This window comes from Candoia aspera, chromosome 2 (assembly GCF_035149785.1).
Source record: "Candoia aspera isolate rCanAsp1 chromosome 2, rCanAsp1.hap2, whole genome shotgun sequence".
In the NCBI taxonomy this organism is placed as follows: Eukaryota; Metazoa; Chordata; class Lepidosauria; order Squamata; family Boidae; genus Candoia; species Candoia aspera.
In genome coordinates, this window is record NC_086154.1 from 150,991,743 (window position 1) to 151,019,583 (window position 27,841).

General features: G+C 45.0%; 2 protein-coding genes across 10 annotated transcripts in view; one reads left to right on the top strand and one right to left on the bottom strand.

The window, feature by feature from the left end:
- The window catches only part of IQSEC2 (IQ motif and Sec7 domain ArfGEF 2), a 154,445-nt gene extending 146,839 nt beyond the window's left edge, over nucleotides 1-7,606 (top strand). For 5 of the 7 annotated variants that reach the window (XM_063294281.1, XM_063294283.1, XM_063294286.1 and 2 more), the window contains 4 exons: nucleotides 368-529; nucleotides 836-1,009; nucleotides 2,432-2,481; nucleotides 2,888-7,606. In XM_063294281.1, the coding sequence (XP_063150351.1) occupies nucleotides 368-529; nucleotides 836-1,009; nucleotides 2,432-2,481; nucleotides 2,888-3,943 (1,442 nt within the window). In that variant the 3' untranslated portion in view covers nucleotides 3,944-7,606. Of the gene's footprint in view, nucleotides 1-367; nucleotides 530-835; nucleotides 1,010-1,717; nucleotides 2,487-2,887 lie in introns of those variants that run through there. The other 2 variants (XR_010067259.1, XM_063294284.1) reach the window with 2 other exon arrangements.
- Nucleotides 7,607-8,510: 904 nt separating this feature from the next.
- On the bottom strand, nucleotides 8,511-26,608 carry LOC134490914 (dynamin-1-like protein). Of its 3 annotated transcripts, XM_063294287.1 has the most exons (18): nucleotides 26,543-26,608; nucleotides 26,206-26,347; nucleotides 25,720-25,870; nucleotides 24,663-24,709; nucleotides 21,924-21,995; nucleotides 21,743-21,829; nucleotides 20,049-20,211; nucleotides 19,138-19,258; nucleotides 18,832-18,963; nucleotides 18,127-18,333; nucleotides 17,904-18,024; nucleotides 13,586-13,741; nucleotides 12,089-12,178; nucleotides 11,493-11,591; nucleotides 11,260-11,403; nucleotides 10,765-10,874; nucleotides 10,005-10,164; nucleotides 8,511-9,431 (listed from the first exon to the last, which is right to left on the bottom strand). In XM_063294287.1, the coding sequence occupies exons 2-18, from the start codon at nucleotides 26,305-26,307 to the stop codon at nucleotides 9,375-9,377; spliced, it is 2,019 nt and encodes a 672-aa protein (XP_063150357.1). In that variant the 5' UTR covers nucleotides 26,308-26,347; nucleotides 26,543-26,608; the 3' UTR covers nucleotides 8,511-9,374. The 3 variants fall into 3 exon arrangements, with proteins under 3 accessions (XP_063150357.1, XP_063150359.1, XP_063150358.1); XM_063294289.1 differs by lacking the exon at nucleotides 26,543-26,608 and having other exon boundaries at nucleotides 25,720-25,865; nucleotides 26,206-26,332; XM_063294288.1 differs by lacking the exon at nucleotides 26,543-26,608 and having other exon boundaries at nucleotides 25,720-26,104; nucleotides 26,206-26,300.
- Nucleotides 26,609-27,841: the final 1,233 nt, after the last annotated feature.

The window sequence follows — 27,841 nt, forward strand, 5'->3', positions numbered from 1 at the left end:
CTTTGAGGAAGAATTGTTGGGCCTTCAGCACCTACTATAGCAACTAGAGGTTCATTGGATCTCCTACCTGTCTCAGCCTTTCTTGTCCTGTGCTTTCCATGCAGGCTGAGAGTACAACCCCAAACTAGCCTGGAATTGGCCAGCAGGCGAGTCTATCCCCTCTCCTTCCCTGCTGTGAGCCAACCTCTGAAGGGTCTTTGCCCTTTGCTGTTATTTATCCTTCAATCTGTAATTAGAGCCATCCTTCAATCTGTAATTAGAGCCATCCGTGCTGAAGCGAACCCATCATCCTGGCCCATTTCTTGATTGCCCACCTTGCTTTGCAATGGACCCATCATCACACAGCATCTGACTCTCTTCCACCCAGATTACCAGTATGGGATTAAGCTACTCTCAGCTGTCCCTGGTGGGGAGAGAAAAGTCCTGATCATCTTCAATGCCCCCAGTCTGCAGGATCGATTGCGCTTCACAAGTGACCTGCGGGAGTCCATTGCTGAAGTGCAAGAGATGGAGAAATACCGCGTGGAATGTGAGTGATCAGCTGCTGTGGTCCAGATTGTTATTAGAGGGAATGTATTTGAAAATGGGTGAGTGCTTGAAAGCTTAGAAGTGAGGTGGGAACATTGTATAAGTCTCCTGTCAACAGAAGGCAATGCCCTCACATCTGAGGTAATATTTCACAGATATTAATGGTATTTGCTTATTGTTTCCAAACGTAGCCTTTGGACTCCATCAGTGTAAATCAGAAATGGGTGCTTTTTATCACTCAAGGCTGAGGGACACCATCTTAAGAACCATAAATAACTGGTCTGTTTCTGTCATTCTTCCATCACAGCGGAACTTGAAAAGCAGAAAGGAGTAATGCGCCCCAATGCCTCTCCCTCTTCTGGGCCCAAGGACACCGTGAATGGCACCCTGACCCGGAGCAGTCTAGAGGATGCCTACACTGTGGGAGAGGGGCTGAAGAGAAGTGCCCTCAGTAGCTCCCTGCGTGACCTCTCTGATGCTGGTGAGGGACAGGGGTTCAGGACTCTAGGTTCTTTCTATGGCTCTAGGAGAAGAGACCTTGGGAGGCTCAGGGCTGGGATGAAGATCAGGAAAGAGCCAGAATTTCTCCATTTATGCTGAGGAGAACCTAAGAGGAATATCACCAGATTCCACGGAACAGAAATGTGTGGAAGATGACGTCATCAATGTCTTAGAGGCCTGTGCAGCTGGCAATGCTTAGTTGCACTTCTGGCCTCCAGGTTCTGGGTTCCAGAATTTGAGCCAATATATGCATTTGACAGGACCAGCCGGGACACTTCCTAGACTGTATTACTTCAAGCTTTAGCTTGAGTGTGGACAACTGTTTTGGGGAAGTCATGGGCCACAGTGAGCAGAGCTGTGGCCCTTGGCTAAATCAACAGACTAGAGATTTCTTTTTTGATTTTCTGGGTTTGGGGGAGGGGGTTTAAAGTGTTCTTAATGTTTAAAACTATGAAAAGCCTCTTTTATAGCTAACTATGCATATACATATGCTACCTCAAAATGGTGTATTACTGTGCCACCAGGTTTTGGTAGCTTTTGTGGGCTCCATGGGGTCCTGGCTATTGATTGGCCACCTCTGCTTTAAATGGTTGTTTACTTCAGATGCTCTCTTATGAACAAGAGAAATCCCTGCAAGTAAAAAAATAGGGAGAAATTCAGACTGAACCTTTCTCCCTTGGCTTCCTAGGTTTCTACTTGCAGGAAGATTTTGCATGAGGGGAGCTTTTCAAGATGGAACACCCATCACCACCTTTAAGCTGGAGCAATGCAGCCAAGGAAAAGGTTTTAGCACTTGAATTTGTTAAAACTGGCTCTGTCACAGCTCTCTTAAAAACCCAGCTCCACTCAAACTTTAACTTAATTCCATCCCAGAAATCAGTTTATCCCCAAAATATAATTGTTATGGCTCCCTCTACCGGCTAAAAAAAACCCCTTTATACCTGGATAATGATTTCCACCATAATTCTCTTCCATAAAACCAACTCAAGAATAAGAAATCCCCAGGATTTTGGAATGTAAGAATTTATCACGTAGCTGCTGAATGGATGGATGGATGGATCTCTTTCTCTCTTCCACACTTTGTGTGAGGAAGAAATGTAGGTGCACTCTGAGTCTCAGGAGGAGTGTAGATGTTGGCGGTGGGGTGTGCAGGATACTTGCATACCCTGACCCACGTCATTTTAGGGCAACAGAAGAGGGCCAGCTCCGTGCTGAAGCGAGGTGAACAAGGGCGAGACACTCCATTTCCCTCTTTTCTTCTGCTAACTCTGCCTTTGCTCTGTTGCTCTGCTTGGTGGGATGGGATGGGGGACCTTTCTTCCCCCTCGCCTTCAAAGGTGGAGGGTTGGCGTAAAGGGGAAGGGGTGAAGTTCAGGTCTCGCTAATCCCTGCTCTGTTGCAGGCAAGCGGGGCCGCCGTAACAGCGTGGGATCCTTGGACAGCACAATTGAAGTAAGTGGGCTAGAAGAAAAGCAGCCAGTGTGGGTGGACGAGGGAGGAGAGGGAAGCAGGCGGGGTCCCTCTGTCCCCCTTGCGCTTTCTGCCTTGCAGCTTCTCTCTCTTCTTTTCTGTCCACCTCCAGAGGGAGGTCAAGGAGCATGTGAGTCGTTCTCTTGCTGTGGGAGCCTTGATTCCCCTTTCCAGAATGGCTTACTTTTACTTTAATCCCAGACAAGCTCTTTGACAGGAGGGCAGAATCCAGAGCCTGCCCTGAGCAAATCTAAGGAAGTACGGATTCTGTCGGCCTAGGGGATGTTATAGACGCCAGTTATTTAATGCCCCGTCTTTCTCTCCCTTCTCTTTCTCTCTTCCTCTTTCTTTCTTCTGCCTTTCCACCCTCCTCCCTTGTGTCCTCCAGGGGTCTATCATTAGCAGCCCACATCCCCACCAGAGGGTGCCGCCGCCGCCACCTCCTCCTGAGGAATACAAGCCCCAGCCTCGGCCCCCCTCGAACTCGTCCTCCTTCCTGGGCTCCCTTTTCGGCAGCAAGCGTGGGAAGGGCCCTTTCCAGACACCCCCCAGCCAGGCCTCGGCATCCTCCTCTTCGGCGTCTTCGTCCCACCATCACCTGCCTCAACACCACCCACATCACAGCCACCCCTCCCTCCCTGATGGCAGCCAGTCCAAGCTGCAGGCACTCCACGCCCAGTACTGCCATGGCCCCTCTGCCCAGCCCCCGCCCCCCTACCCACAGCAGCCCCCGCCCCCCCAGCAGCCGGCACCCCCACCCCCACCCCTGGCCCTGCCCTCCAACCCTTTGCCGCCTCAGGTCCAGCGCTACCACCATTCGCAGCAGCCTCCCCTCTCGGCTCCCCCGCAGAAGCAGGCAGTGCCCGCTTTCCCTACCCCACAGCCCCACCACCACTACACTCTCGGCCGGCCTGGGCAGCAGAAGCGCCACCAGATGGCTGCTGTGGCCTCCCAGCACCCTCCCTTCCCTCATGGGCGTCAGCCCACCTCGCCACTGCCCCTCTACAGCCCTGCCCCGCAGCATGCCCTGGCCCACACATACCCTCAGCAGCTGCATCAGTCGGGAGGCAGCGGGCAGCACACCCTGCACAGGCAGCAGGCCCCAAAGCACTTTATTTTCAGCCATCATCCTGCACAGCTCCTCCAGCGGCCTCCTCTGCCCTCTGGCATGGGGCCCTATCCTGGGCATCATGGCCATCCTCAGCCACACCACAGCCAACCCCCGATGCCCCCGCCTCATTCCCCCATTCCCCCGCACCCTTCTTACCCACCCCTCCCCCCTCCATCGCCCCACACGCCTCTCAGCCCCCACTCTCCAGCTGCACCTACGTCCCCTCTGGCCCAGCACATCCCCATGCACCAGGGGGGCCCTCCAGCCATGCCTGCTCAAGGGCCCCCAAATCCCAAGCCTAAGCCGGTCAACAGAATCAGCACTGTTGTGTGAGCAGCTGCCGCCACAACGGGGCTGATGGCAGACCTATAAATATATAAATAACAGAGCTTGGGGCCTCCCCTGTTCCAGCTGAGGTGATGGGGAAGGATGGAGGTCAGGAGGGTGTCTAGACTTTACAGCCATTCCCCTTCCTCCTCCCCACTCCACGTCCCATCCCTCTTTTTCCTAGGATCAGAACTGAGAGAGGGCACCCCTTGGAAAGGAAGAAATCTGGACCTGCAACACCGTTCGTGGCCTGAGGGGGGCACCGGCTTCATGTGGGCTTTGCTTCTAGGAGCTCTGCCTCTTCTCTTCCCTCCGGGCCATCTCTCCCCACCCCTGCAGTCTTTCTCTAAGCACCTGCGGACAGCGTGGTAGTTTTGTGGTGACCGTGGCTGGCAAAAGCATAAGCTGCAGTGTTGGGGAGAGCAAGTTTCTGTCTGTGCTGTCTCAGGGGTACAGCCAAACAGGTAGAATTTTCCATCCCCACTTTTACTAGCACTTGTGTATTTTGGGGCAACAAACTCCATGATGGGGATGATTGACTGGGAAGGCAGGCAGGCAGGCTGGCTGGCTGGCTGGCTGGCCATGGTGAAGCAATCAGTCATATTATTTTGCTACATGCTCCCATTGTCAGAAGTGGGCAGAGACAGTCATGCTATCTGCTGCATGTGGTATATCTCCTAGGCCCCAGGCAATCTTGCCTGGCATGCTGGTTTTGAACATGCAGAGCAAGCCGTGCAAAGGGCTTTGTGTCTCCAGCTCCTCGGGCCCTCTCCCCAGAAGGTGCTGGTCCAAACAAGGCTTTTCATTCTTTTATTAGCCCCAGAATTTGCCAACAAGCGGAAGAGCTTTGCCTTTTTAAAATGTTGGCCAGGTAGCGGGTAGTCACTATGGCTGCCTTCTGTGTGTCTTGTTTACATTGCAAATGGCATTTATGAACCCTGCTTTGTAGTGGTAATTTTTACTCAGAAGAACAACTGAAAAAGAAACTCCCACTTTTTTCTGACTTACACGTGTTTTCAGTCTGATTGCCCCAATTTTTAGTAGCTCCTATAGACCATGAACTCACTTCTCCTCACTTGCAAACAGCCCAGGTGAATACAGAAGATGGAGCAGAGTTCTAAAGGCCTTAGGTGGATTTTTTGGGCTACGTAAAATATTTTGTCCACTGCCAGATTCTGCAACATGGCACAGAAAGTGCGTGTGCAGAAGTGATGCAGCAGGAACCAGGGGCTTAGCCCTTCCCAAGCCTGCCATTTTCTCCTTGCAACTCCTCATAAGCCTCCCTTTTTTCCAGTGACCTGTTCTTGTTTAGGGAACAGCCATTGAGCGGAGATGGGCTTCTGTTGGAAAGTAACATGCAAGGAAGAGCTCGCACTGCCCATTTTCTTCCATAATGTTCTCTATTGCCTTGACTTGAGAATATTTGGAGGCAACTTTAATACCCACTTCCAGGCGAGCACTTGGCTCTGGCGTGGAACTGCTTGTTATTGCTGAGTAGCTTCTGACTTGGGTATTTGTGCAGATGGGAGTGTGCCTTCCTGTCTCCATCAGAGGGGGTGGTTTCATTAGTGCAGAAAACCTGCAGGCAGGTGCTTTGCAACGTCCAAAAAGAGAGTATGCAGGCCTACCCACGCAGGCCTTCAGCACTGTGGGTATCCAGTTGCCCCTTGCACAGGTTGCTCCTCCGAGGTGCTTCAGTGTTTTGGCTTCCTGGATGCTTTCAACCTGTCTTCCCTCACCCTGCCCTACCAGTGTCACCAATTACTCGACAAATACTTTATATTTTTGGAAAATAGGCTCTTCCTCTTGAAAGCCCCCTTGCCAGTTGACTGGCTCCATGGAGAGAGAGAACCATCCGTCAGTCACCTGCAGCATGTGAGGAGGATGAGCCTATGGGGCCCCCTGCAGTCTGGGGGAGGTGATGAAGAGAGGCTGTCTGTAATTTGCACAGATTGTGAGTTTCTGCTGTTTACATTAGAGAACGGAAAGAGACTTGGACAGGAGATGTTAAGGATCTGTGGGGAAGGGGCAAGTCCAAAGGATGGAGAAGTCTGGGACACGGGAAGGGAATGCATCCTGCCCTCTCAGTTCTTACTCACAAAGGGCTATTTTTACCCCCTTCTCTTCCCCACCCCTGCTCTGGGGTTTGCACTGAATCTGTTTTTAAAGATAGGGACTTCTATATTCTTGGGCTTTGTATGAACCCACCCCTAATTGAACTGGAGAGTGGAGAGTAAACTGCTATGATCTCTTCTCTCCTAAATTGTTTTTTCATCCAGTCAGTGCATTAATGCCTGGTAATGGGGAGATGGAGTAGGGTTCTCTCCCAACTAGTTCCTTTGGGAGGTTAGATGCACTTTAATCCCTGTGCGCTGTGTTTCCCGAAAAAGGTGGCATCCGGTTTCTGCTGTCCCAAGTCAAGCTTAAGGGGCACATCCAGACCTAACCTCCTTCCTTCCCTTGAGGTGCTACATTGTTCTGTCACTCACCTACCTTGCCTAGTAATGTGAGAGGTGGGCCTCCTCCTAGATCGTCTTGTTTTAGCTTTGGACAAAGAGGGACGAGGCGGGATTAAGGGTTATTTCAAAAAGTAAGGAAATGATGCCTGAATTAACAGTGCCTGTTTTTATATTTTTAAGGAGATGCTATGGATTTTGGATGGAAGAAATTATTTTATTGTTTAATAAAATGCAAAGAGGTGCTCCCCAAATTTCTGATAGTAGAAGCACACTATTTTTTCCCCCCTAGCTTTGAAGAGGAAAGTAGAGCAGTGATCCATACTAAAATGCAGACCAGCCACCTCTGAAGGTTAGCTCTACTTGTTGCAAAAAGAGTCAGGCTAGCCTCAGAGGTTGCATAGGCTAGAAATGTTTCATCTGGCCAGCCCCACCTACTGCCCTCCTGACTCTCTGAACTACAGCTGCCATCTTCCCCAGTTAGAGATAGGAAGATTATTGCTGGGTCAGTAATACGGAGAATGTCAGGGTGGAGAAGCTTGGCTTAATGTCTTGCTGTGGCCTATACAAGTCCTGCTCAAGTGCCCTGTTAAACTTACAGAAATGACTGCTCTAAGGGGAGCAAGCTGAGCGAGAGGTGAGATTCCTCTTGCTCTTTTGAGGAAGGGGGAAGACGAAGAGAGGAGCAATTGGTAGAGGGTCTCAGGAAGCTTACGGGTTTCTTGATTCTCACAGGTTTGAAGCACTAGGATTCATTTCCTCTGCCCTCTGCTGATTATGCTCCACAGCCTTGAGGGGGAAGCCAAGAGTCTTATTAGGTGGCAGCTTAGGCCTTCCTGCGCCACCTTGCAAAGTCCTGGGTTCCTCTTCTCCCCCACATCACACCCCATGTCAGGTCTTCCCACCCTGTGCCCCACCCCCGAGCATGCACTTTGTCCCTGCCCTGCACTGCACTGCCTGTGTTGGGTTTGTTGCTGTACAGATTTCCATGTATATACTATATATTATAAATACCTGCCTTTGCGAGGGAGGGGGGGTGGTCTCCAGCCCATGTATTTTCTGTAGCATGGGGCTTTCCCTCTGCCCCTCCTCTCAGACTGACTGTATTTTTGGTCCCTTTCCTTCCCCTCCCCCAATCGGTTCCACTTTGTACATAGGAAACTGTATATTTGATGCTTCATAAATTGATCAAATGTCCTTGCTGTGTGAAAAAGGGGTGTCTTGTGTGTTATTTGCCTACATTATTAGTCATGTAGCAAGTTGACAGTGTGTGTGAAGGATGTTTCAACAGGCCTTCCGCCCGTCAGGATGCCAGCCTAAGGCTTGTTTTAAGTAGCATTTTCCACCTAGGCTATGCTGTCTCGGACTGTAGGAGAGTAGCACCCATCACTGGATTTCCTCACAATTAATAATCCCCGTACGTGTGCAGCTTTTCTAAGCCCAGGCTCTCTTTTGGGAATGAACCTGCACCTAAAAGCAGAAATGGTTGCCATCCAGAAGGGCAGAACAGTGGGAGTTAAGCCACCTGTTTCCAGAGATGGTGCTGCAGACAGTCTCCACTCCACTTTGTCCAGCTGGCAGCAAAATATGAAAGACTGGTTGTGTAACTCCAGTGTCAGTTAACCCACACTATCCTGTTAAGCACATGAGATACAAAAGAAACAAGTGACAGTCAAGTGTCACCACATCACGTGGGGCAGCAGACCCAGCTCCCAGGTGCCATAGAAACTTTGCACACCAATTTTAACTTACTGCTGAATGTTGGAAAGACTTAGGTTTTGCATGATGTATGAACCAGACCATCAGGTTATGACCTACTCATCCCTGGACAGCTTGTATAAAGAAGGCTCCATCCATGCCAGTCAAATTAGTTTAGGGTCCCTGTAGATACATTCTGTCAGGCTTCTTTTCCATCCTCTACAGCAGCATTTAAAATCCATTTTATAAGACATTCAAATCCTTTTGCTTTCTAGTCCCTTCTTCTGGGATGTAGAGGTTAAGCCCAGCATCAGCACTTTGTATCTATGGGTGGTTGACAGGATCCAGGTGCCCTAACAGGACCTTGTCATTGTCATCTGGTTTTGACTCCCTTTAAAGAAAACAAAACACACTGACTGTACAATATTCCACAAGTTTATTCCATGAAAATTGACAGGCCAAGCCTGGTCCCTGCTTGGCTCACAGATACATGCAAACTTGGGGACAGTTCAGTTCATCATCCCCACCCTTCAAGCGTCCAGGAACAGGGGAAGACTCCCACAAGTGACACTACAGCACATGACACTTGGGTAAAATGTGGAGTGAAAGCACAGTTCAGAGCGAGATTCAGCATTATCAGCTGCTTGTTTGGGCCACAGTAGGTCAATCCCTGCCAGGACAGCATTTATCTTATTCAAGGCTACCCAGGCATTTTTATCTATCAAGAAGCTCCTCTTTTTGCCTGTAGAGCAATTAGGAGAATAAAAGGCATTTGCAAGGCCAAATACAGAACCGTGTGTGGTTCCTAACAGTTAAGCAAACACAGACAAGGGGTTTCACTTCAAAACATGTACCAAATGCACCATGTTCAGGAAATGTGTAGAACTTAGAGCTAGATTAAATCTGCCATAAATAAAGACTGGCCAAACTGCAAGTGGTCAGGGATGCAGCTATCAATAAAATAAATTTGATCTGAACAAAGCAGGAATTTAATACCGATGAATCTAGCAATTTTGGAAAACACGGAAGACAGATGAGGTAGCAGGGGAGAGCCGCCATATGCAGGCTCCAAAATGCTATCTGTGCACCACGGACACTTCAATACATTTAAAATAGGGACACGCTCTTGTTCTAAACTAGAGCTCGATCACTCGGGAGACAATTTCTTCCCCATTTGGGAAACAGTAGTAAAGATTCAGGTGGGAGTCAGAGCTGAACACTTGCGTGGGTCTGAATGAGTAACATTCTTGCAACATGGAATCTTCTGAAGCTTGAAGTGCATCTCACCACAGCTGAGTCTCTCGGATCTCTGATACCGTTTGGCTGGCTTTCTGTAATGCCTGCAAAAGAACAGAAGACTTGGCTGAGGACTCAGACATTCCAACTCTGTCAAGTAACTAGCAAAAATTACACAATCAAAACCTGGAAAAAAGTAATGGTGAAGCATAGTACTGAAAATGAATTAATGTACTGTATATGCAAAGCTAAAATACTTGTCAACTAGCTGCAGTATCTGAAAAGTGGGGTGGTGGGTCACTGATCTGAGGAAAGATGGGTTGTAATGGTGATGGGACTTGGAATAAGGCTCCTGGGATCTTGGCCAGTCTTTCCCAACCTTACACCTTCTAGACTGAGAACTGAAGCCAGACAACATGTGGAGGGAGGCAAGTTGGAGAAGGCTACTCAGGACGCTTAAGGCTTTTTAAAGGTTGGAACACAGCCATTTTAGTTGAAACCCAATGCCATTTTCAGTATCTGGGGAAAGAGTTGTTGCAGCTTTCACTATTGGGGAAGGATTTAAAGTAGCAAACTAGTTCTTGCTCCTGGTGAGCCAGAAACACAGTTTTCTCTGACCACCACTGAACCAGAGCTGATACCTCTAGCAACCCTGCCCACCCCTCTTCCTCCATCACCTTGAGCATACTGGCAGCTTCGTTACGCTGCTGAGCCATGTCCTCCGACTCTGTGAGGAGTGTGTCTAGAAGCTGGGGCTTATACAGCTGGCCCACAAGTTCACTCTGAAGATGGTCCTTGACGTAGTTCACAAGGAAGTGCATCACGGTTTTGGGGACACTACAGGATGGAAAGCAGATAAATTGGTTTAGACACACAAGCTCTTAAAAGAAAGCCCCCACTTTCTTTACTGACAGGTGCTGTTCAAGTATAATTTCATCTTTCCTGTTGGTAGCAGAAATAAATTACTATGGCACTTTTGGCTTAGATAGTCTCCTCCTGTAGTTCTTCAAAGTGAGAACTACATTTCATGGATGCCGTGACTTACCTGGAGAAGATGAAATATTCTGATTATAGCAACAAGAAACCACATATGTTAAAATATATTGGGGCTAAGGAAAATTGGAAATGCTACATGTCAGAAACTGGCCAAGAATTTTGAGAGCAGCAGTCCCCCAAACATCTTTAAGGGGTTGGGTTGGGGAAGGAAGGCTGCCCTCTCTTCATTTAGAAAGGGCTAAAATCTTAATTTTTCTATAGAGAGTTGCATAAAATTGTTACTAGACTTGTGCCAGTGCTAGTATTTGTCACACTGGTCTCTCTGCTTATTCTCAAACTTCCAGTAGCAGAATATCTGTTTCTGAGGGAGTACTAAATCCAGATGACACTTAACAGCTCATCCACCAATGCTTATCCTAATTTCCCTGCCAACTCACTTACCTGTCCTGGATGCTTTTGCGCACAATGAGGAAGTAGGACTTGATAAGCCTCCGGATTACCTCACAGTCTCGCTGTTCACGCTGGCTTAGCTTCCGCGTTGCCGGCATGGGCTAGGGAGAGATGGGAAATGGCTGTAAGCAGTGTCCACCAGAGGCAACAGCAGCTTAGCTGGGAGAGCAGCTACTCAAGGGTCTACACCCTTGGTGGAGGTGATGATAAATACCTATCCCCCACCCGTTTGCAGTAATCCATCCTGACTGTATTGTTTCCCTATCACACAAAAACCAAAGCAGCTTATACTACAGGAGCAAAAAGCAAGGACCTAACAGTAAGATCATGTACTTCTTATGCAAATACTGGGACTTCTTCCACTTCATCCTTCTGTTTCCTTACTGCAACCCCTAACAGCATTCTTTGCTCCTAAAAGTAGGTTATGTTCTAGCCAGCCCACCTCCTCTCTCCCTCCCTATTCCTCCCAGGTTTATCCCGGCTGACCGTGTCTAGCAGGTTGACTGCGTGGGACCGGCTGGGGCTAGAATAGAGCGAAGTCTGGGAGGATCCCTTAGGCCTATCATCAATGCCAGGTTCTTCTGCTTTCTCACTTTTCCATCGCCAGGTACCATCTGCAACAGTTTCACTCTAGATTGGAAAAAATGCAAGAATGGGCTGCAAGGTAAGACACAAGGTAGACATTAAGGACGGGGTGGGGGGAATCCATGGAAAGTTACCTTAGAACTGCTCACTGAGGCAGAGACCAGTGCTGTGTCTATGAAGTCAGGGTGCTTGGTATTGATATAGGCCAGCTCAATGGCAACCAGGTTGTGCACCTAGGAGAGACGCATGATTAGGCCTAGGGTATCCAGTGGGGTGGCACTCTGCTCAATAACGCCCAAGATCTGAATTGTCCCACAAAAACACAACCTGCAGGTGTCATGCTACAAAGCAAAACTTTTAAGTATCATCTTGATTTCCAAGACGACCTCTAGGCCTCCCGAAGAGTCCAGAATCATTCACAAAAAATAGAAATAACCCAATGCTTCATTTGGAAGTATAGTCAGCTCCCCAGACAAGATCGCAATAAGCTGAAATGTGAGAGAACATCCTAGGCTCATAGTGAGAAGTAGGTAAAGAGAGCAATAAAGCGCAACTTAGTTACTTTGCTGTGAGGTAAGCGAGTGTTTTGAGACTAGCCATGTCTACCACAGCAGCTGTCATATGAGAGTGTATATGCCACACACTCTAAATTCCAGCTTCAAGGCCTCTGCAAGAGACGCACAGCAGCAAAGACCATTCCATACTTTCATTCTTAGCAAAAGACAATTACCATCTCATTGGTGATGGGCAGCCTCCGGCGAAGGACTCCTGTCACCACCTCCACAATGGCCTCGTGCAACTTGGGGAAACGCAGCAACTCCTGAAGAATTTTTTTTTTTAGTCTCACATTTTTTTGAAAGAAAAGCTGGCAGTGGCCTAAAATGAATTCTCCAAGGAAGTTTTCACACTCAGTCTATATATTTTTGTACAGGTAATACACACATAAAAACATAAAAATAATCAAGGATATCTAGACTGAATGTTAGCTGTGTTATTCATACATCACTCCATCTCACACTGACTTACTGAAAATAAATTGATGGCAAAATTACCAGTGGATCCTTAAGAGAAGCCATTACAGATCACCCTGTCAATGGCTTCCTCTATGAAGATTGATCTGATAGAAAATTTACACATAAGGGAAAGATGGAATCTATGAGCCAATATTTTACCTATCATGAGGACTGCTTATTGATTACTGGCACAGAAGTCTAAATTGGAGTATCCATAAGATATTCATGTACTACATTAAAATTTAAGAGGTTTCTTTTTATCTTTTCAGGGTGCATTATTCCTGGATAAAGGTATTTAATGTGCTTTATTATATTTGCACACTTTCATAATAAAACACAGCTACTTATCAGTCAGCTGAAAGGAGGCTATAAATTCCTTCCTGAAAGATCTACAAAAGCAGAATATTTAGGACTTCCTGGAAAACAATTCTCTAAGGCTGTATGGGGTTGTGGCACCTGGTTCCTCAGCCAGCAATCTACCAAATTCTGCTGAGGACTCGCACTTCTAGCTTCATAAGGTTTGTTTGGATTATCAGTACAATTCTCGCTTGGATCAGGCACTTTCAGTCTGGAATCTTGGAATGCAGTGCCCAAAATCTCTAACCAGTCCAGCATGTGGAGTTGACAGATGCTGAGACCTGGGAAAGCTGTTCTAAAAGGGAGGGGAATAGAAGAGGGTTGGCAAGCATCTCTGAAAGGGCATTTGGAAGTGGGGAATAGGAAGGCCTTCCAGACAAAACACAGAAAGGTAATGGGGAAGAGACACAGGCTAAGGCTAATATGCCTTTTATTTAATTACTATCTGCAATCTCTAGTGCTCAGGCTTCAGCAATGGTAACGATTCAAAAGGCTAGAAAACCCAAATACGAGCTTAAATTGCCACCCCCTGCTCCCCCAGAAGAACGGTACGAACCTTGCAGGGCAAGACCAAGAGCAAGTATTTTGAAATGCTAACTGGGGATCACACTTGCAGTTTGAAATGCAATAGTTGCATTGCAACTCACAGAAGAGGTGAACAGCTGAGTGCAGTGGAACTTTCCCCCACTGAAGGAGGCTATCTTAAGAAGTGTATAACCGTTGGGCATTTGGAAGGGGAACAACCAGCCCTCGAGAGTTCATGTGCATCGGAATGAGGGTCCAGAACTCCCTCGAAGCCCACATTCTGGCAATGGAGGCAGAAGGGCTGACTGAGCACAGGCCCAGCGAGGCTGTACCTGTGTGTTGTAGGTGGTGCAGTGCTGGATGATCCGCTGCAGCTCCTCATGCACCAGCTCCACACAGCGAAGGCTCGGTTCCTCCAGCCGCTTGATCTGACGTTTCACCAGCAGCTCAAAAGAGACCTCAGGGACAAAGAGAGCTGGGCGGGGGCCCTGCCGGAAAGACAGAGAAAGCAACTGCGTTTCAAGAAACTGGTGGTGGGGAGCAAGCCTATGCGAGAGGGACTCGAAAAAGCAGAATTTAAGCCCCCAAGGGTCGGTCACAATTCTGATAAGCTGAGCCTCCTCACTCAGCATAGCTTCAAAAACACACTTCCAGTGTTGCTAATTTAAGAATTACCATGCGTTTTGTTTCTACCTCACACGACAAGGCCAAAGCTTTGTTATAGCATTGCCCAGTCAGCAAAAGTATTCTGTAAGCAGTGGCTTGTTCTATAATTGAGGCAGCATAGTGGTTTCCAGGAGGACAAGCTGATACAGCACTACAAGTACAGAAGAAGACCTGCTATGAGAAAGGCTAGCTAAGACACTCACTGTAGAAGGAAAATAGGGACGTACTATACAGCTGGACTTCTTGGGGGAAATTAAATGCGCCAAGAAACCATAGAATGGTTGCCTTCTGTTACCCTACTTCAAAGTTGGGACAGATAGAATCTCTCTCCATACCCTCCTTCTTCTGGTATATTAAAACGTCTATCATTAGAAACTGGATGATGGACGTCCAGTGGGGACATGGCAGACTGAACAGCTGTGCCCGTGAGCTCCGCATGGCAGTTTTTTCAGGCTCAGGCTGGTTTCTCCTGCAGTCCAGGAGCATTTTTCTGGATCAAGGAAAATGCTCGGAATCAACCCATTTGTGTTCTGGACGGCAGATTGCAGCCAGGAGATCATAAACAGCGTTCACGATCGACAGGTAAGACTTTGCCAGGAGGCTGGGGTGTCACCATTTCCAAGCCACGCTGCAGCCTTAGGGACATTAAGTCCAGCCACCCCATTTCTAAAGCACCCGATTTATATATATATTTAAAAGTATTTGTACCCTAAGAGAGGCTTTCTACATTAAGGAGAAACAATCTCCCTTGGTGCTTATCATTATTTTTGTGACTAACTTTTTTTTAAATTATTTTTAAGCTTTGCATTTTGCTTTCCATCCAATACTAAGGAAGGTTGAGAGTATGTTATCATCTCCCTGTCATTACTTTTGTGCTAATTTTGAAGATTTTACCATTTTCCTGCAAGTTGGCTCTGCCGTTCTGAAGCTTTCCTTTCCTGCTGCTACTTTCTCTAGGAACTGTCTGTTATCTTGCCTTCAATTTGTAAACTCAGTTTGAAAACTTCCCATTACCTTCTACTTTTGCCGGTTAAGTACCTCAGGGGCACCATAATTTACTGCATGAGATATGGAGGATCTCAATCAGGCTATCTCCGACTTCCATCAAGATATTAAACAAGATATTAAGCACATTTTTTCTGATTCCTGCCAAGTTATTATGCAAAACATTCAGAGCATTCTGGAAAATATGGCGTCTAAAATGTGCCATCTGGTTGGGGATGTTCTGGATGAAACTGAAGAATTTAACAGCAATGGAAATGTTTCTTCTAAGAGTGAGATTGAGGCTTTGTTGAAACGCCTAGTGAAATTGACAATGCTGACTTGAAGAAGTTTAAGGGAGAAATTGAGTTGCAAGACATGAGTGAATTTGATCTTCTGATGAAATGTTATGGAAAAAAGGGGTTATGTATAGATTTTTTGAGAAGTCTGTTTCTGAGGGAAGCAGTTGGGCTGTTTAAGAAAATAGCTTTGTGTTTATTATGGGGATATGTAAATGCTTTGGTCTATTTTGAAGTGGGTTAAGGGGCTAAAAATATTTATCTGGATGGTCTTTTGGCTTTGGAGGATTTTATTTATCATTAATGATTGGGTTGACGATTATTAAGGTTGTTTTTAAAAATTAATATTAATTCATGCTTGTTGTATTATTAATTATAATGGCAGACAATTTATATATTTTTAAATTTTTGATCTTTATTATAGTAGACAGGAATGTATAGAATAGTAGCAGGAAGGGAATAATTAAGTAATTGTTATTATTTGGGAGGGAAGTTGATTAGGTGACTTATACTTTTTTTTTCTTTTAATATAGGGGGAGGGAGCAATGGTATTTAGTGATTTCTGTAACATGCTAAGGGGTTGATTTATAGAAATAATGTGATTTTGGTTTAATATAGAGTAAGGGATTGATTATGGAAAATTGTTGTATATCCTTGATGTTTAAAGTTGGAAGTCACTTCTTTTTATAATCTACTTTAAAAAATTTCTCGTGTTTTCACTTTTTGTTTTAGTTTTCTTTTTCTTTTGTAGTTTTTTGTTTTTCTGTATCTTTCATCTTTTTCTGAAACTTAATAAAATTCTTTTTAAAAACTGGACAATGAAGCCTCTACCAACCCTCCACTGTTATGGAAGGGGGAGATAAGATCCATTCTATTGGCTCACTGGCTTTAACAGCTTGGGGGTTTGCTTGGAAACTTGCGAACACTGAGACAATACCCCCAGATACAGATCCAAGCACGTACATTTCGGCCATCTGATTTTCAGACAACCTGGAATATTTTGGTCTTCTTCTCTCTACATGAATGGAGAGTTGCCTAGAGCATCTACAGTGGACTGTCATGTTTTCAGTAGGGCAGGCACCCACTTATAATTCTTACAATGCTCCAAGCCAAGATAACATTATCCATTACTGCAGTTGGCAACGGAAGGAAACTTGGCTTGTGTCCAGCCCCCTAAGTTCACAGGAGCAGCAAGATTTTATGGGAATTCCAATACCTCTGTTGTTATTGTTAGTTGTCGAGTCGTTTACAACTCATGGCGACCCTATGTATAACAGAACGAAACGCTGTTCGGTCTTGCGCCATACACCTGACTGTTCCAATGTTTGCATCCGTTGTCGCTGTAACTGTTTCATTCCATCGCACTGAAGGTCTTCCTCTTTTCTGCTGGCCCTCGACTTTACCAAACATGATGTCCTTTCCAAGCGATTGGTCTTTCCTGACAATGTGCCCAAAGTATGAGAGTCTAAGCCCAGTTATCTTCGCCTCTAGGGAACATTCTGGTTGTATTTCTTCTAAAACTGATTGGTTTGTTCTTCTGGCAGCCCATCGTATTTTCAGTAATCTTTGCCAACACCACAATTCAAATGCACCAGTTCTTCTATCTTCCTTTTTTAACGTCCAACTTTCACAGGCATATGTGGCAATTGAGAAGACCATGGCGTGAGTCAGACGCACCTTTGTTTTTAAACTGACGTCTTTACTTCTGAAAACTTTAGATAGGTCTTTGATGGCAGATTTTCCCAGTGCAATATGTTGTTTGATTTCTTGATTACTCCTTCCCTTGGCATTGATCGTTGATCCGAGTAGAATGAAATTGTTGATGACTTCAATTTCTTCTCCATTTATTGTGACATTGTTTATTGGTCCATTTGTGAGAATCTTCGTCTTCCTCACATTCAGGTGTAGTCCGTATTGCTGACTACAATCTTGGATCTTCATCAGCAAGTACTTCAAGTCTTCTTCATATCCAGCAAGCAAAGTTGTATCATCTGCATATCGCAGGTTGTTAATGAGTCTTCCACCAATACTGATACCCCGTTCCTCTTCGTACATTCCTGCTTCTCGAATTACTTGTTCAGGCTACATATTGAATGAGTAGGGTGAAAGTATACAACCTTGCCGCACACTTTTTCCAATTTTGAACCACTCGGTACCACCATTTTCTGTTCTAACGACTGCCTCTTGATCCGTGTACAGGTTCCACGTGAGTACAATTAAGCCCTCTGGAATTCCATTCTTCATAATATTAGCCATAACTTGTTATGGTCCACATAGACAGAGGTAAACATCTTTCTGGTATTCTTTACATTCATCCAAGATCCATCTGACATCAGCAATGATCTCTCTCGTACCGCATGCTCTTCTAAATCCAGCCTGGGCTTCTGGGAGTTCTCTATCGATGTAAGGCTGCAAACGTTGTTGAATTATTTTCTGCAAAATTTTGCTAGCATGTGAAATTAATGAAATTGTTCGGTAATTTCCACATTCTGTTTGATCTCCTTTCTTTGGAATGAAAACCCTATGGATTACAATACCTCTGTTACTACACAATAAAGTTTTCTTATGCAATGTACTTGTGTGATTGGAGCCTAATTGGAAAAGGAAAACATGGGTGAAAGTGAAAGATAATGGATAAGATGGCCTTGCATCTGGGGCACAGGATTGGTCATAGTGACCTTAAAACAACATAATATTAACTTACTGTGGCATTTCTAATGGCTGTCAAAATATCCAGCATTGTAAGTCCAGCCAGTGGATCAATGGACTCCAGAGTGCGTCCAAAGGTTTCATGGAAAATGTAGCACATCCTGGCACCACCGCACCTGGCCAGCAGGGAAAGCAAATCAGCCCCAGCATCCCTCTGCTGGCTTATTTATCCCAGATTTAGCTCCATCACCATATTGCTCATTAGAGGCTTCACTCACAGCTCAGAGGTCTCAATGTTGCGTGCTGTACCCTCAATGGTGTTGCAATACTCGGTGGCAAACTTAGTGATGATCTGAAGCAAAGTGGCATTCTTGTCCTCAATGGGCTGCCCGTAGCTCTGCAGCACTGACTGGTACTGAGCTGTTAGCACGTTCACCCGGGTCTTTAATTCAGGCAGGCAGTCGCGGATATGGTGCATCAGCAGCCTAGGAGAGGTAGAAGGGCATCAGCTTGACCTTTTAAGGAAAGCATCCTTAAACCGCATTTACACACCATTCAAAAGAGCCAATAAAAAAAGCTAAGGAGGAAACAAAAAGAACACATCCTGTCCAGCAACCAGCACCCAGATAAGCAGAAATTAACACCAGGCAAACAATCAAGCAGAAAACAATACCCTAATCAAGGAACTACCAAGGAGAAAACTACACCCCCACCAATACTGGCAGGGCACACATGGTGTTACCTAGTCCGGTAATGAAATGAAAGCAAAGCTGGCTGGGGAATTCTGGGAGTTGAAGTCCGCACAGCTTAGAGCTGCCAAGGTTGAGGAACCCTGGTCTAATCCACTAAGGCTCTCATCTTCAGAGTACAGGACGGAAGCTGTTCTTTTCTACACAGCAGAAAATATTGCATCCTCAAGCAAGGAGTGGCATCCTATCTGGGGTTTCCTGGTCAATCCCTAACCACACCCAGTTCCCCCTCACCTGTTGAGAGTCTTGGCCAAGTGGCGTGTGCCATTGCGATTGGCGAGCGAAGGGTACTTCTTCTGCATGAATCCTTGCTCATCCTGCAGGGACTCACTGATGCTCTTGTTACTGTTGATATCATGTTGGCTCCTAGCGGAGGAAGCAAAAGTAACACCTAAACAGTTAATACAATCTGCCTGAAGGATTCACCCACCAGGAACGTTCTGCTCTGGCAAGGAAGAGGTTTTGCAACCAGATGCCCGCTCTGTCTAGCACTGGAGCCCCCTCTAGGTTCTTCAGTTCCCTACATGTATCACCACTGACCTGTTGACCACCCCAATGATGCCTAGCTTGACAGGAATAACCCGGCCCATCAGCACATCCATGGCATCAGTCCCAGCATCCATCAGATCTAGCTTGGTGATCACCGCCAGTGTCCTTCGCCCTGCAGAAAAACTCTTCTCCAGTTAGTGATATCAGAAGGGGAAAGGAGGTATGCATGTGACAGAGGCTATTCCTTTATTCCTTGTGCACCCCAAGTCTGCATATCTTTTGCATTCATTCAATTTATGTATTTATAATTTAGATTTCTAAGGCTGCCCAACTCTAAGGAGATTCTGGATGATGTACAAATTAAAAACATGACTATAGTACATTAAACCAAGAAGACTACAAGATGGTCGTAATAGAGAAAATAAGCATACACCACAAACACACCATAATCCAATCCAGGTGGGACCCCCTCCTCCTGTCCCCCCACCCTATCCCAGAGCCTGGGAATAAGCCAAGTCTTATGATCAAGACTCACTGAAAGGATAGGAGGATCAGGGCTGTTCAGGGATGCTACTCCAGAGGGCAGGTGTTGTGACAGAAAGGCATGCCTCCTAGGCCCCATCAGATGGCCTTGTTTGACAGATGGGACTGGGGTGAGCCCATTGTGTCGGAACTTATAGGCCGGGCAGAAACAATGGGAGAAAGGTGCTTCCTCAGATCACCCTCTCACCCACCTGCTTTATTCCCTTTCCTATTAATCTTTCATCATTTAAGTGTAGATCTCAAACTTCAAACAGCAAACAAATATTCAGTTCTGCTGTGCTGACATTACTAAACCAGATGCCCCTGAGCTTCAAAAATAGAGAACTACTTTATAATATCCTGTGACTCTCGAAAGGGACTAAGTATTATCCTCGTGACTTCCTACTTTCTCCTCAAGTAAAACACAAATACAGCCATACCATCGGGGTCAACATCCCGTGCTAGTTTTAGCGCCTCTGAGGTGGCCATGTCAGTATTGGCAGCAGTGACAGCCAGGATTAAGCAGTTGGGGTTGGAGATGTAGGATAAGATCATATCTCGGACTTGATTCTCAATATCAGGGGGTTGATCTCCAATAGGCACCTGTGATATTGCAAAGGCTGGATTTGAGAGATTGTATAAGCCACTCTTAAGGAGAAATCCTCCTAAAGTATCATGTAGCAAAATGTGAAAAACATAACACATTTTTTTAAAGAGACCAAAGTTACTATGAACTTAGAAAGAGACAAGCTTAAAAAACTTCATCAGTTTTTTACTTCCACTCTGAACTGAGAAGGCTGATAATGCAATACTAACTGCATCACACTATGCTAAGCACTCTTGTTTACTGCTCAGTTTCCACCCAAGAGAGGAACAGAGCAAAGGGATTAGGAGCAAGGACTCTTGATGTATCTCTCTCACTCTAGAAAGAAACACAAAAACAGTTTGAGAGCCAAAAGGACTCCTGAATTCACATATCTGCAGTCTAAAAACATGGATGCCCATGTTTGAGAAGTATGTCCCTCCAACTCCAAACTGTATTATCCTCCAATCCAGGAATATTTCTGTGGACTGAAAGGAAGGACATGTTGCTAGTCTTCATGGCTGCAGAACATTATTCATTCTAGAATCTAGGAACAAAATATGCTTCAGAATTGATCTTCCTAAGAATTTCAAGTCTTTTTAATGTTATAGCAGCAAAAATAAACTTGAATACGTGAGGTCAGGGAGAGTTTGTTTAAACTGTAAAAGACTGAGAGGTGTGTACATATGCCCCTTCTCCATGATTAACATAAGCAGAACAAACTACCTAAGAACATTCCATATGTCAATCTATTTTATATAGACTGCAGGACTCAACTGAAAAATTATTTATTTTAAGCACATGTACACCAGTGAGATGTTACAGATTCAGAAGCTCGAAGGGAATCGCACGGTTGGCTTTTCTCTCCAATAAGCAAAGGAGAAAAATGGGATTCCTTTGCTTCAGACCAGGCTCAGAGTAATGCCAAGCACTGAGGGTGCCTTAAGCAAGCATGCCTTTCCACTGAAGATGACTCTGGTTGAAACAAAGCTACCAAGATTGTTTCTGTCACCCATACAAAGGTGACCAATTCCATCTCAAAGCACAAAACACCAGTTTCTAGTGAAGACAAAACATTCACAGAGATACACAAATGCTTACAGCCTGGGGAGAGACTTTATCCCAAACTATACAACCCTCCAGTTGTAGCCATAGGATTTGGGGAGTTTCTCTGTGAAAGGTGAGGCCTTCAACTGAAACTCTTTTCTGATGCTAATACAGTGGTGTGGTAAGAACAGACAATCCTACACCTGTTATTCATTTACACTCTCTTATCTTCTGCTCACCATCACAGTAACCCAGCTTTTCTTCTAGCTCAGTGGGACTAAATGGCTAAAAGGAGTGGTCCTAAGGAAAAAAGTGGTAGGTGGGAAAAGGAGGGGGACCATTCCTCAGTTGGTATATTGGCACCCAAGTCTACACATTCCCCAGGTATTGCTGATTAAGTTCCGCAAGTTAATGTCTTTGGGAAGTCTATTAACATTCAGTGACTTCCAGGTCTCTCTTAGGACATGGGAGATGGAGCACTTCACTTCTAAGGTTCTCTCTCACCTTGGTGATTCCTGGAAGATCTACCAGCGTTAAATTAAGCACATGAGGTGAACAGATCTTCAAGTACAGGGGCTCTGGACTGATTCCCTGGAAGCAAGAAAATCTATTAGAGAAAGACACAAAAAGGGATTTGGACCACAGGGCTCTCACAGCAGGGGTGAAGAGCTCAGGGTGTTGGTACCTTATTGGTCCCAGTCATCCGCTCAGTTTCAATCTCAATTTCCTGCCGAATCTCATCAAAGTCAGTAAAAGTCTGAGGAAAGAGAATAAAGGAAAGGCCGCTGGCATCAGGAGGAGTTGCAGGAGAACACGCAAGGGTGCTTGCTTTCCTGCTCTTTTGCTGATCCTCTTCCCCAACTTTCCTGCTTGTAGGCAGAACTGGAGGAGGGAGGGACAGCAGAAGAGGAGAAACCAAGAAAGCATAGGGCACAAGAAGTGGCCCACCTCAAACCTTTTAAATAGAATATATCATGCTATAACTTCGCATAAAAAGTAAAGGTCAAAACCCTCCATACTTTTTGGCAAAAAATAAAAATCAGAAGCTACAGAATAGAGAGATGTGGGGGCTCGGAAGAGCCTGGCTTTCATCCTATAAACACAATGTTAAAAACACCAGCTTTAACCCCAGGCAAGGTTAGGACAAGGCACAGGAATCACATCCTTGGGAAGAAGTTAATTTAAAAAGGGGAAGAAACTTTAGGAGTTGATATTATTCCAACAGGGCTGAAAATCATAAGCAACTTTTTACACACAAATACTTCATAAAGCATGGAATCACTGCCTTTGGCAGTGTACACATAAAATGCCTTCTGTTGTTGGGCTTAAAATCGGAAAATGCAGAGGATCGACACTTAGCATGGCACGGAGAAGTGTCTACAAGCCAGCAAGCCATGTTAGCAACATGCCAATGACAACTTCCTTAGGTGAGCACAGTATGACAGGCTTTATTCTAACAAATTTGTAATGTCTGGAAGATAACAAATCCTTATCTGTATGTTTTTATGTATTTCTTATTTACATTTACACATTAGGAAGAAAAGGGAGAAGAAGAGACTTAATTCTTTTTCTCCAGGAGTAGCAAGTGAAGCAGTCAAAGGAGAGCTCCATGGAAAAGAGAAACACATCAAAATATAACTACTGGATTTCCTTTTCACATGGAATTCTTTTCTGACTGTTCCCTTCAGTACCAGAGAATTGGAAGGCAGCAGTCAGGCCATCGAGACCATCCCTCTGCGTTCTAGATGGATGGCTAGCCAGCCTCAACTTGAACAGACCCAATAAAAAAGAAGGGGAATTGGTTACGCCGAGGGATTTTTTTTTTAACGTTCAATCAGAATCTGCCTTCTTATAATTTAAATCCGTTCTTTTCAGTCCTGTGCTCCGGAACAAGCCTTAACCTGCTTCTGTGTGACATCCTTGTAGAGCACTACCATATTCTCCTCAGTTGTCTTTTCTCAAGGCTAAATCTACTATGCTGCTTCAATCTTTATCCATAGAATTTAGTTTCTACTTCCCTGATCATCTTCTTGGCCCTTTGCAGAGCCATTTTCTCTGAAAACCTTCTGACAGTATAGTGCCCAGAACTGGATGCAGTATTCAAGGTGAAGATCTGACCAATGCAGAATTGAGTAGACACATTACTTCCAGTGATTTGGAAATTATATTCTTGTTGATTCATCCAAAACTTGCATTTCTCTTTTGCAACACCCACATCACGCTGCAGACTGACATTCTGTTTGCAAGCAACTTCTATTCCAAGATTTTTTTCACAAATATTATTACCATCTCCCATTCTAAAACTATGGATTTGCATTTTCTTTCCTAAGTGAAGAACTTTTTACTTGCCTGTATTATTATTATTACTATTATTATTATATTAGCCCATTTCTCCAACATATCAAGGTTTCTGACATTATAAATTCTGCTTAGTGAAAGACTGGAGTGAAATTCTGTCCCACCCCCCGTGTACTGGTTTTTTGCTTTCCTTCTGCTTGACATCCAATGTTTGGATATTTTCTTAATATTTTGTACAAGACAACATGACACACAAAAAATGCTTTGGTAACAGGAAGGAATTCTCCCACCAATTAAGAGAAAATCACTAACTGAGATATCAATATAACCTTACATGCTCTTGTCCTCTCTTCTTTGGGCCCTAAAATCCATGGTTAGACAGGAAAGGGAAAAACCTGAATGGACATGGGTAACAGGAGGTATATAGGAAAGAGGACAACATTAGCCTCTTTCCCACAACAGTAACTGCAAGCCTTTACATCAAAAAGAAAACAAGAAAATAATTAGGCTCACACATCTAAGCCACATGGCGTTTGTTTGCACAAGTGAACCCAACCAATTGTGATTCAGCAAGTGATAGATAAGCAATCCATGTCTTAATGGGCTGTGTAAATATAACATGGATTATTCAACAAACCAGGTTTAAGAGTAAGCCATTACTTAACATGATGCATGAATTAAACATACAAGGTGGCAGGAGCAGGACAAAGCAAACCTGTGCATAGAAGCGTAACCTTACTTCTCTCTCTCTCCTCCCCTTCCCACCTCAGTGCTCTTATGGTACACTGCAGGAGGGAATGCCTCTTCCTTTTTTGGGTTGCCCCAAGGCCTTCATTTTATCCCTGCTTCTTGCAAGAGACCAGAGACTTTCAGGTCTTGTACAAAATGAGAAAAAGGGGTACCCTTAGAACAGTTATTGTGGGATGGGAAAAGACAGACTGTCCTCATCCCTTAGGCACCATTGTCTCCCACCATGGGGAAATGTCCCTGCGTTTCCCACTGGGAGGATTTTCCTCTATTAACCTGATGCCTTTTTGCCATATTAGGCTGCCACCTAGTCAGCCAATTGGCCTGGGCTGACTAATATGCCAAAAACCATACCACCTTTTCCTCACCCACTCGGTACCTTGTGCTTGCAGTGCAGGAAAGTGGCCCATTCCTCAGGCTGGGCAACTGCAGATGAAAAAAAAAGGCAAAACAAAAGACATATGAGAATCTTTTCAGCACCATTTTTCTACAAGACATCAGCCCAGTCAGTTCACTTCACGGCTAAGTGAGGATTTGAACCTCTGTCTCCCCAGCCTTGGTCTCTCACTGTAACCACTACCCTATGCTGGTTGTCAGCATTTGATTTTGCTTTTATAAAAAATGTCAGATAAAATAACTAGCATAGCTGAGTCAGTGAAAAACTGACCCAAAGACCTTAAATTTCACCAAATAATGTATACTCTTTCACTATGAGGCAACAACACTGAAGCTCCTATATGGCCCATTATTCCCAGACATTGAATTTAGATAGTGTAGATAGTCAGAATCAGGCACCAATGTAATCATTTTTACAGGTTGCTTCCTGCTCAAGCAATAATTTTTAACTTGTTCATCATTGTGTGAAGGAATTGTTTTGGATTACTCCTGGGATGCAGGATCTTTATATCCTCCCTCACTAAATCATTTCTCTGAAGGACAGGATTTGGGAAGAGGGAGGAACTTAGGCCTATCCATTGACCTCATGCAGCAGTATCTGCAGCAAACTGCAGTAGCACCAAAATGAGGATATAGGCACACCAATGTCATTGTGTAAATGTCATGATTCTGTACTTGCACTGCGAAGTCTGATGCAAGTAGTAAATCACAGCACCCACATGATGATATCAGGCACATTTCACACACACAAATATGTGGGTACATGCAGGACTATGCAACACTATGCAGGACTCTAGAGGCAATACAGCTCTTGAGGTGACAAAGTTAACTCATTCTACTTCAATCATTTTCAGTCTCCAAATGATGTGATTTATACTCCCAAGTATCTGGAGGACAGAAGCCAAGTCATCTCCTTCTAGGTAATAATATTCCATCTGCTGGATCAGAGAGCTACAAAGCTAATGTTCTGCTGCTCGCATCTCTCCTTTACTTTAACACTATACTGAGAGAAGAACCCCAGTCCCCAACCTTTCCCTTACCACTTTCTCCACTAGCTTTCTGCCTCCTCTCCTCCAGGGTTGGCACATGGACTAGCTGCAGGATGAGGGGCCGCCGCGTGACAATTCCAGAGCCACGTGGCAAGAAATCCCGGCCTACAATGCTCTCTAGCACTGAGCTCTTCCCACTACTCTGTGGAAATAAGTAGTGTTACAGGTAGGAAAAGAAAAGGCAGTGTCTCACTTTTGTAAAAGCATAGAGGAAGAACATGTTATAAAAAGGGTTCCTACATCTCATGCTGGTTACCTCTAGGCATACTCAAAAACTCAGTCTCTTAAGGTCCTCTCAAACTTGTACATTAATAGGGCAGATGATATTTTCAGCCCCCACTGCATCTTTAATTGAAGTTTGCTCAGCAGATATTAGCTGGGGATAAGCAGAGCACGTCTTTAAAAGATTTTCCTACAGAATTGAGCCGCGCTATTTAGAATGGGCATGGAAAAGCCTGAATCTCGCCAGAACCTCACCTGAGAGCCAACTACCACAATTTGGGGCAGCTGTATGATTTCGGCTCCCACTGTGTTGAAAATCTCTTGTAGCTTATTGACCACAGGGATGAGAGTCTCCATAATGACGAAGGCGCAACTCGTGGGAGGGGGCTCTTATTCCCTAGGAAGTAAAAGGGCGATTAGCCAAAAGGAACTTAGAAATCGCGGGAACTCCCTGCTACCACGAAGCCCTGTTTTCTCCCCTCCTCCCGCAAAAGAGCACGCTATCTCATTTCTCCGAGTAACGCCCTGAGCCGTTTCGTACAAATCCAGCCCAATTAACGGACCCAAGTATCCAGGCAGCGCTAACACTCACCCTTAGAATATTTACTCTGAACCCGGATACAGCTCCATTCACTCCACAATCAGGAAATACTACCCGATTTGCCCGCCTCGCCCCTTAGCTGCATTGGTCAAGGTCTTCGACCTTTTTTATTTCTATAGGTTATTTGTCTATCCATCAAGTAAGACTTCAGCTCTATTGGAGAATAAAAATATTCTAGGGCGAGATTACACTTTCATTGGCCGAATCGGGAACCAATCATGCCCCCTGTCTTGAAAGCTTTTCAAACAGACGACAATATAGAGAGTCTTAAAAGAGATAGAAAGGGCTTAGCAACCGAAAGCATAGCAACAGCCCAAGAATTCTTTTTGGTAAGATGGCTACTAACAAAAGCTTTTCGGAACGGTGGTTAAACTGATAATTGCTTCCAGCGTCCCTAGTTTGTTAGTGGCCGCTTGTATTTTTCTTAAATTAATAATACCGAAAATGATAATGCAATTATTTTACCTCCATTGTGTTAGACTAACGTCTTGGTCGGTGCTGACTGGGAATTATGGGGATTGTAGTCCAACGCATCTTGCAGGCGCTGAGTTGGGGAAGACTTGTAAATGGGATACGAAAGGAAGCTGAAACCTAAATAGAGTTTTTTTTTGCTCCATTCGAGTCTGTTTTGACTCCTGGTGACCATATGGACAAGTCCATGCAGTTTTCTTGGCAACATTTTCATGAATGGCTTTAATGTTTGCTCCAGCATCTCCTATTCCAATATGGATTAGCAATGAAAACCCAAAATTCCACTACCTATAGTAGACCAGTGAAGATCTTAATATCTGGGTGAGTTTAACCGTTGCACAAAGTCATAGCATAGCCTGTTTGGTTTAGCTTAGCATGTTTTTTGAAGTCTGCCATTGTGACTTGATAACCATGGTTATTTGCAAAGTCATGATTAAGTAAACTATGACTCAGCATGATATGTGAGCCCCATTCTAATTCAGACTGTGGTAGGGGTGTCTTCTTTCCCCATGTTTGTAATTGGCTTTCAGGTTGGGAATTTGGCCAACCTCCTGCTGAAAAAAGAGAGAGTGGTGATTTGCACTTTCTGGAGAAGAATCTGCACCACACTGCCTGTAGTTTTCAAAAATATAATTGCTGTTGAATCAGCAAATGATTCACCATACTGTGTAATATCCACTGCATTTAGAGGATGAATATGAGACACCATAACTATGAGAGATTTGTGTTTCCTAGTGACCAAAAATAATGCAGTTGCAGGTTCCAACTGTTTTTGTCAAACACACACCACCATGCTTTCTTTTCTGCCCAACTGAAATA